Here is a 9,303-nt window from a genome sequence, read left to right on the forward strand (position 1 = left end):
TTTTAAGCTAAGTTTTGGAGTCATTGCATGCTTGCCAGAGGCATCCTTCCCGAACCCCAAAGGGTATCCTTTCCGTGCCCATAACACACTGAGCCATTGAGTGATCTCCACATGTACTGGATGAAGTCTTGAGCCAGTCACCTCGCTCGCCGCCCCCCCCCCCCCTTCCCCTTCCTTCAGCACTAGGAAAGGAAGTGAAGGAATAACAATACTGAAAAAGAAACTGTAGGGAAAGAAAATACACACGAGAGAAGGCAAAGCTAGAAGGTAAACCCAAGACCTTCAGCTTTATGTGATGCTACCTCATGCCCACCCCCCCACTCGAAAAAAGGACCACTTGAAAGAAGGACTTCTCTTTCCATTTTAAAAATTATTGTCTGGAACGACCTCCAGGAAGTGATGCGGAGCGAAAGGAGCAGAACCAGGAAAACATTGTACACAGAGACCGATACGCTGTGGTACAGTCGGACGTCATGGAATTGTCCATTGGTGTCGCTGCGTTGTCCCTGAACGATCTGCAGGGACCTAGGAGAAAAAAACACTATCCACAAGCAGAGGACAAACTGTGGGAGTAAAAACACTACAGGGGCTGAGGGGATATGACTGAGGAGAGACTCTAAATGAACACTCTAATGCAAATACCAACATGGAAATGGGTACGAATCGAGAACACATGTGATACCCAGTGGAATCGCGCGTCGGCTAGGGGAGAGGTGGGGGGGGGGGGGGGAGGAAAAGAAAATGATCTTTGTCTCCAATGAATAATGTTTGGAAAGGACCGAATAAAATAATGTTTAAAAAAATTATTGTCATTTCATGACTTGATTTTCCCTGTTACATAGACACAGGATTTTCTGCCCCTGTTCTCAGGATTTCTATTTTTCTTTTTCTTTTTTCTTTTTTCTTTTCTTTTCTTTTTTTTTGTTGTTGTTTTTTGTTTTGTAAAATATATTTTATTTGATCATTTCCAAGCATTATTCGTTAAAGACATAGCTCATTTTCTTTTCCTCCTCCCCCCCCATAGCCGACGCGTAAGTCCACTGGGCATTAGATGTTTTCTTGATTTGAACCCATTGCTTTGTTGATAGTATTTGCATTAGAGTGTTCATTTAGAGTCTATCCTCTGTCATGTCCCCTCAACCGCTGTATTCAGGCAGTTGCTTTTTCTCGGTGTTTCCACTCCCATAGTTTATCCTTTGCTTATGAATGGTGTTTTTTTCTCCTGGATCCCTGCAAGTTGTTCAGGGACATTACACCGCCACTAATGGAGAAGTCCATTACGTTCGATTATACCACAGTGTATTAGTCTCTGTGTACAGTGTTCTCCTGGTTCTGCTCCTCTCGCTCTGCATCACTTCCTGGAGGTTGTTCCAGTCTCCATGGAACTCCTCCACTTTGTTATTCCTTTTAGCACAATAGTATTCCATCACGAACATATACCACAGTTTGTTCAGCCATTCCCCCAATTGATGGGCATCCCCTCGTTTTCCAGTTTTGGGCCACCACAAAGAGCGCAGCTATGAATATTTTTGTACAAGTCTTTGTGTCCGTTATCTCTTTGGGGTACAGACCCAGCAGTGCTATGGCTGGGTCAAAGGGTAGATATTCTTTTAGCACCCTTTGGGCATAGTTCCAGATTGCCCTCCAGAATGGTTGGATCAGTTCACAGCTCCACCAGCAATGAATGAATGTCCCTACTTTGCCACATCCCCTCCAGCATTCATGACTTTCCTTTGCTGTTATGTTAGCCAATCTGCTAGGTGTGAGGTGATACCTCAGAGTTGTTTTGATTTGCATCTCTCTGATTATAAGAGATGTAGAGCACTTCTTCATGTCCTTGTTAATAGTTTTGATTTCTTTATCTGAGAACTGCCTATCCATTTCCCTTGCCCATTTATCAATTGGAGAATGGCTTGATTTTTTGTACAATTGATTTAGCTCATTATAAATATGAGTCATTAAACCTTTGTCAGAGGTTTCTCTGAAGATTTTTTCCCAATTTGTTGTTTCCCTTCTGATTTTAGTTACATTGGTTTTGTTTGTACAGAAGCTTTTTAGTTTGATGTGGTCAAAATTATTTATTTTACATTTTGTGATTCTTTCTATGTCTTGCTTGGTTTTAAAGCCTTTCCCCTCCCAAAGGTCTGACATGTGTACTAGTCTGTGTTTACCCAATTTACTTATGGTTTCCTTCTTTCTGTTTAAGTCACTCACCCATTTTGAATTTATCTTGGTGTAGGGTGTGAGGGGTTGATCCAAACCTAATCTCTCCCACACTGTCTTCCAGTTTTCCCAGCAGTTTTTTTTAATTAAATAGTGGATTGTGGTCCCCCAAACTGGGGTCTTTGGGTTTGTCATAGACTGTCTTGCTCAGGTCACTTACCCCAAGTCTATTCCACGGATCCTCCTTTCTGTCTCTTCTTCAGTACCAAATTGTTTGGATGACCACTGCTTCATAGTATAGTTTGTGATCTGGGACTGTGAGGCCAACCTTCCTTTGCATCTACCCTCCCCCCCCCCCCATTATTTCACTGGATATTCCTTATCTTTCCTTCTTCCAAATAAACTTTGTTATAGTTTCTTCTATTTCAGTTAAACAGTTTTGTTTGTTTGTTTGTTTGTTTGTTTTTGATGGGTATGGCACTAAATAAATAGATAAGTTTGGGTAGGATGGTCATTTTTATTAGCTTAGCTTGTCCTACCCACGAGCGGTTAATGCTTTTCCAATAGCTCAGATCTAGTTTTAGTTGTGTGGAAAGTGTTTTGTAGTTGTGTTCATATAGTTCCTGTGTTTCTCTCTCAGCAGATGGATTCCTAAGCATTTTATATTGTCGAGGGTGATTTTGAAGAGAATTTCTCTTTCTAATTCCTGCTGCTGAGATGTGTTGGAGATATATAGAAATGCTGATTGATGACTTATGTGGGTTTATTTCTCATCCTGCAACTTCGATAAAGTTGTTGATTGTTTCCAATAGCTTTTCAGATGATCCTCTAGGATTTTTTTTTTTAAATAATGTTTTATTTCCCCAATTGATGGGCATCCCCTCGTTTTCCAGTTTTGGGCCACCACAAAGAGCACAGCTATGAATATTTTTGTACAAGTCTTTTTGTCCGTTATCTCTTTGGGGTACAGACCCAGCAGTGCTATGGCTGGATCAAAGGGTAGATATTCTTTTGTCGTCCTTTGGGCATAGTTCCAAATTGCCCTCCAGAATGGTTGGATCAGTTCACAACTCCACCAGCAATGAATGAATGAATGAATGTCCCTACTTTTCCACCTCTCCTCCAGCGAATTCATGACTTTCCTTTGCTGTCATGCTAGCCAGTCTGCTTGGTGTGAGGTGACACCTCAGAGTTCTTTTGATTTGCATCTCTCTGATTATAAGAGGTTTAGAACACTTCTTCATGTGCTTATTAATAGTTTTGATTTCTTTATCTGAGAACTGCCTATCCGTGTCCCTTGCCCATTTATCAATTGGAGAATGGCTTGATTTTTCGTACAATTGATTTAGCTCTTTATAAATTTGAGTCATTAAACCTTTGTCAGAGGTTTCTCTGAAGATTCCCCCCCCCCCCCCATTTGTTGTTTCCCTTCTGATTTTAGTTACATTGGTTTTGTTTGTACAGAAGCTTTTTAGTTTGATGTGGTCAAAATTATTTATTTTACATTTTGTGATTCTTTCTATGTTTTGCTTGGTTTTAAAGCCTTTCCCCTCCCAAAGGTTTGACATGTGTACTAGTCTGTGTTTACCCAATTTACTTATGGTTTCCTTCTTTCTGTTTAAGTCACTCACCCATTTTGAATTTATCTTGGTGTAGGGTGTGAGGGGTTGATCCAAACCTAATCTCTCCCACACTGTCTTCCAGTTTTCCCAGCAGTTTTTTTTAATTAAATAGTGGATTGTGGTCCCCCAAACTGGGGTCTTTGGGTTTGTCATAGACTGTCTTGCTCAGGTCACTTACCCCAAGTCTATTCCACCGATCTTCCTTTCTGTTACTTAGCCAGTACCAAATTGTTTTGATGACTGCTGCTTTGTAATATAGTTGAAGGTCTGGGACTGCAAGGCCCCCATCATATGTGTTTTCTTTCATGATTTCCCTGGATATCCTTGATCTTTTGTTATTCCAAATGAATTTTGTTATGGTTTTTTCTAAATCAGTCAAGAAATATTTTGGGAGTTCGATGGGTATGGCGCTAAATAGATGAATCAGTTTGGGTAGGATGGTCATTTTTATTATATTGGCTCATCCTATGCATGAGCAGTGAATGTTTTTCCAATTGTTCAAGTCTAGTTTTAGTGGTGTGGAGAGTGTTTTGTAGTCGTGTTCATATAGTTCCTGTGTTTGTCTCGGGAGATAGATTCCTAGGTATTTTATTTTGTCTAAGGTGATTTTGAATGGGATTTCTCTTTCTAGTTTTTGCTGCTGAGCTGTGTTGGAGATATATAGCAAAGCTGATGACTTATGTGGGTTTATTTTGTATCCTGCAACTTGGATAAAGTTGTTGATTATTTCAATTAGCTTTTTGGTTGAATCTCTCGGATTCTTGAAGGAGACCATCATATCACCCGCAAAGAGTGATAGCTTGGTCTCTTCATTGCCAATTTTAATACCTCCAATTGCTTTTTCTCCTCTAATTGCTACTGCTAGTGTTTCTAGTCCAATGTTAAACCATAGCGGTGATGATGGGCATCCTTGCTTCACTCCTGATCTTATTGGGAATGCATCTCGTTTATCCCCATTGCAGATGATGTTGGCTGATGGGTTGTTTGTTTGTTTTGTTGTTGTTGTTGTTGTTGTCCTCGTCCTTCGCTTTAAGCATTATTTTATTTGGTCATTTCCAAACATTACTCATTGGAAACAAAGCTCATTTTCTTTTCCTCCCCCCACCCCCACCCCCCCACCCCGTTCCCACCACCTCTCCCATAGTTTGGCTGATGGTTTTAGATAGATACTTTTTATTCTTTTTAGGAAAGACACTTCTATTCCTATACTTTCTAGTGTTTTCAATAGGAATGGGTGTTGTCTTTTGTGAAAGGCTTTTTCTGTGTCTATTGAGATAATCATGTGATTTTGGGGGGTTTGCTCCTTGATAGTAGGGTCAATTATGTGGAAGGTTTTCCTAGTATTGAACCATCCTTGCATTCCTGGTATAAACCCCACCTGATCATTCCCTTGATATTCTTGAACTTTTCTTCTTCCAAAGGAACTTTGTTATCGTTCTTTTGGAATTCAGGGGGGGAAAAAAAAAGTTTTTGGCAGTGAGATAGGTATGCCACTAAATAAGTCAATTCATTTGAATAGGATTGTCCTTTTTATTATGTTAGCTTGTCCTACCCGTGATCCATTACTGTTTTTCCAATGGTTTAGATGTACTTTTATTTGTGTGGAAACCGTTTTGAAATTATATTCATCTATATCATTCCCGTGTTTGTCTGGGCAGATGGAATCCCAAATATTTGATATTGTCTAGAATGATTTTCAATGGAGTTTCTTTTTCTAACTCCTGGTACTGATTTTTGTGGGAAAGACATAGAAATGATGATGATTTAGGTGGGCTTCCTTTATATCATGCAACTCTGCTATTTATTGGTTACTTCCACCAGCTTTTGAGTTGATTTTCTAGGATTCCCTGAGTATACCATCATATCATCTGCAAAGAGTGATGGTTTCAGTTTCCTTGTCACCTACTTTAATTTCGAGAAGGCCTTTCCTAAAAGAGGGGGGAAACTCCAGGCACCTTCCTCCCTTCACCCCCAAGTCCAGAAGTCTCTCCCGAAAGGACAACAGAGGGAGGTCTCCACTTCTCTAAACCCCCATCCCCACGGACCCCTATTGTTTCCAGGTTTGGGGCCATCAACCAGGCTCCCAACTTGCCTCAGGGGACCGCCCACACGCCAGCCCTTGAGGGCCAGGGAGCCTAAGGTGGAGAAGGGGAGCTGGGGTTGGGGGGGGGGGGAGGTGGTGTTAGGCTCCACGTGTCAAGGTGGCTCCAGCCTAGACCTGCAACCAGAGGTGGGGTGTGGGGAAGGGCAGGAAGGGAGACTTGGAGGAGTGTCTTTCTGGGCAGGGCTAGTCTTCCTGACGCCAAGACACTGTAATCTTAAGTAATCTTATCCACGGCTGCCACCTAGTGACCCATTCAGAGCATTACACGGACGAAATCTCTTCCCTCCCTCCCTCCCTCCCTCTCTCTCTCTCTCTCTCTCTCTCTCTCTCTCTCTCTCTCTCTCTCTCTCTCTCTCTCTCTCAATCTCTCCCTCCCTCCCTCCCTCCCTCCCTCCCTCCCTCCCTCCCTCGTTCCTCTCAAGTAACCAAACCTCTATCTATCTTATTTCTTCCTCTCTCTCGTGCTGTCCCCCTCAACGCCTAGTCTTATCTGTTAGTTCAATAATTTTCTTAATTCCAGTTTGTTTTGTTATGTTTTTTTTTCCAATTTTTTTTAATAAAAAATTTTTTTTTGTTACAATACTCACTTTATCTCACTTTATTTCCCTCCCTCCCTCCCTCCCTCCCACCCAACCTTCCTGCAGCCCACACGCAATTTCATTGGGTATTACTTGTATCCTTGATCAGAACCTATTTCCGTGTTGTCGTTTGCACTAGGGTGTTCATTTAGAGCCTACGTCCCCAACCACATCCCTTCGACTCGTGTATTCAAGCAGTTGTTTTTCTTCGGTGTTTCTACTCCCACAGTTTTTCCTCTGAATGAATGTCGATCGTGGTTTTTCTCCTAGATTCCTCCAAATTGTTCAGGATCACTGCATTGCCACTAATGGAGAAGCCCATTACATTCGATTGTACCACAGTGTATCACTCTCTGTGTACAATGTGCTCCTGGTTCTGCTCCTCTCGCTCTGTGTCAATTCCTGGAGGTTGTTCCAGGCCCCGTGGAATCCCTCCACTTTATTATTCCTTTGAGCACAATAGTATTCCATCACCAACAGATACCACAATTTGTTTCAGCCATTGCCCGAGTGAAGGGCATCCCCTTATTTTTCCAATTTTTTTTGCCACCACAAACAGTACAGCTATGAATATCTTTGTACATGTCTTTTTCCTTATTATCTCTTTTGGGTACTTGTTTTGTTTTCATTTATATAATGCCCCCCTCCATTTTATTTAATTAGTCAATTTCAAACACTTTTCCCTTGGTTACAAGAATCATGTTCTTTCCCTTCACCCCCCCTTCCCCATAGCTGAGGGGGCAATTCTACTGTGTCTTACAGGTGTCTTTGATGAAAACCTATTTCCATGTTGTTGATGTTTGCACTGGACTGATCATTTATTTAGAGGCTACATCCCCAATCGTATCCTCATGGACTCCGGTGATCAAGCAGTTGTTTTTCTTCTGTGATTCTACTCCCACAGTTTCCCCTCTGAATGTGGACAGCGTTCTTTCTCATAAGTCCCTCCCAATTGTCCTGGATCATTGCATTGTCTCTAGTGGAGGAGTGCCTTGCCTTCGATTGTACCACGGCTTTATCAGTCTCTGTGTACAACGTTCTCCTGGTTCTGCTCTTTCCACTCTGCATCATTTCCTGGAGGTCGTCGCAGTTCACATAGAATTCCTCCAGTCGATTCTCCCTTTGGGCACAATGGTATTCCATCACCAACAGATACCACAATTTGTTCTTCTTGGGTAAACGATGACCTGGAGCAGGATAAGGTGGGGGTGGCAGAGTGGGTGGGAAGGGACTTTGAAAGGAGGACGGGTCCTTGGGGTGGGGCCCAAATCTCGATCTCGGGGTGGTGGTGGGGAGAGGGAGGGAGGGGCACTGGGCCAGGATGATGCCTCCTACTGCTTGAACTAGGATAGGGGTGAAGGAGAGCAGTACCGCAGAGGGTTTTGAGGGCGGTGGGGTGGGCGGGGTGCAGCAGCTGTCTATATGTGGCAAAAGAATGATTCCCCACATTCTACACCTCCCTGTCAGGTGGGCAACCCCACCCCCACCCCCACCCCCACCCCCACCCCCACCCCCATTCGATGCAACAACCAAGAAAGCGCTCCAGTGGGGTTGGTGGTGGGAGAGTGGGTGCGCGGGGACCCGAGAAGTTCTGGGTCTGGAGGGGAGGCGGGCTCTGGCGAGCCAGGAGCAAAGCGTTTTCGTCGTGGAGGGGGAAAAGAGACGGATGGTGGAATTCGGTGTGGAATGGAAGGCTCTTTGAGTCTCCAGGGGAGATCTCCTGCGGCTCAGAAGACGAAGACGTTGTCCTTCCGGAAGGTGGAGGGACGGGTGGGATTCGGACTGTGAGAATGAAGACCTGGGTCTCCCGGCCGCGGCAGCAGCAGCGAAAACCAGAGCAGGGACTTAGTCTCTGGCGGCGAAAGTGGGGACTTAGTCTCTGGCGGCGAAAGTGGGGACTTAGTCTCTGGCGGCGAAAGTGGGGACTTAGTCTCTGGCGGCCTTGTGCGAGAGGCGACTCTGTAGCGCCCCCTTGCGGGGCTCCCCGCGGGTCGCCCTCCTTCCTGGGGCTTGTGGGGGTCGTGCCCCGGACGCCCACTGACGCTTGGCGCGGTGGCGTTGCGTTTTCTCGGTGATCTGCTCCAGTCCGGAAGTCCGATGGGGTCGAGATTGCCGGGGCTATCCGGGTCAGAGTTCCATGGGCTTGGCGCGATTTTCAAATTTCCCCCGGTGGTGCGGCACGTAATTTTTTCGTCAACAAACGGGTGATTGTGCCTGCAGACTAGTGGGGAGAAGTGCTCTGGCTGTTGTTGGGAATGGGGAAGACGAGCCGGTGTGCAGAAAAAGCCAAGCCGTGCTTTTGGTTTTGGGGCCGTTGTCGTGCTGTGAGGCGGTCCGCTGCCGGTCTCGGTCCTTCTCCGGAACCTCTCGGCTGGTGGGAAGTGGTCGTTGCCTCGGGCCGCGCGGCGCCTCCGGGTTGCCGCCCGGCCCCCGTCTTCCGCTCTCTCCTCTTGGTGGCGTTGGGGTCGGCCCTTGGTTTTTTTTCCCCGGGTGGCGTTCCGCTCTGGGTCCTCTCCTCTCTCGGCCCGTTTTGGGCTCGTTGGGCTGCTGTCCCCTCCCGCCCTCTTTCCCGTCTTTGGGGATTTCTCCTCGGATCGATGTGGTGTCCCTGGTCCCGCGAGGGAGGGCCGTCGGGCAGGCGATGATGACTCTGTCGCTCACCCGCCTGTTCCTGGCTCCCGCTGCCCCGCCTGGGGAGGGGGGAGTGGCGGTTCCTGCCCAAGTCGAGTGGACCGGGCCCTGCTCCTAGGGCCGTGTTTCTGCTTTGGCGGCGGCCTCGAACGGTGGGGGTGCTGCGGGTGAGGTTGAGCTGTGTGTGCCGGGGTCCTCCATCGCG

General features: G+C 45.7%; 1 protein-coding gene across 1 annotated transcript in view; it reads right to left on the minus strand.

Annotated features, from left to right (window-relative positions):
• Window positions 1-8,194: 8,194 nt before the first annotated feature.
• LOC130455248 (serine/arginine repetitive matrix protein 1-like) overlaps window positions 8,195-9,303 on the minus strand; it is a 1,299-nt gene continuing 190 nt past the window's right edge. Inside the window, exons 2-3 of the mRNA XM_056803841.1 lie at window positions 9,129-9,276; window positions 8,195-9,075 (exon numbers count right to left, since the gene is read on the minus strand). Of these exons, the coding sequence (XP_056659819.1) occupies window positions 8,195-9,075; window positions 9,129-9,276 (1,029 nt within the window). The remainder of the gene's footprint in view (window positions 9,076-9,128; window positions 9,277-9,303) is intronic.

The sequence above is a fragment of the Monodelphis domestica genome, chromosome 6 (genome assembly GCF_027887165.1).
Source record: "Monodelphis domestica isolate mMonDom1 chromosome 6, mMonDom1.pri, whole genome shotgun sequence".
NCBI classification, from domain to species: Eukaryota; Metazoa; Chordata; class Mammalia; order Didelphimorphia; family Didelphidae; genus Monodelphis; species Monodelphis domestica.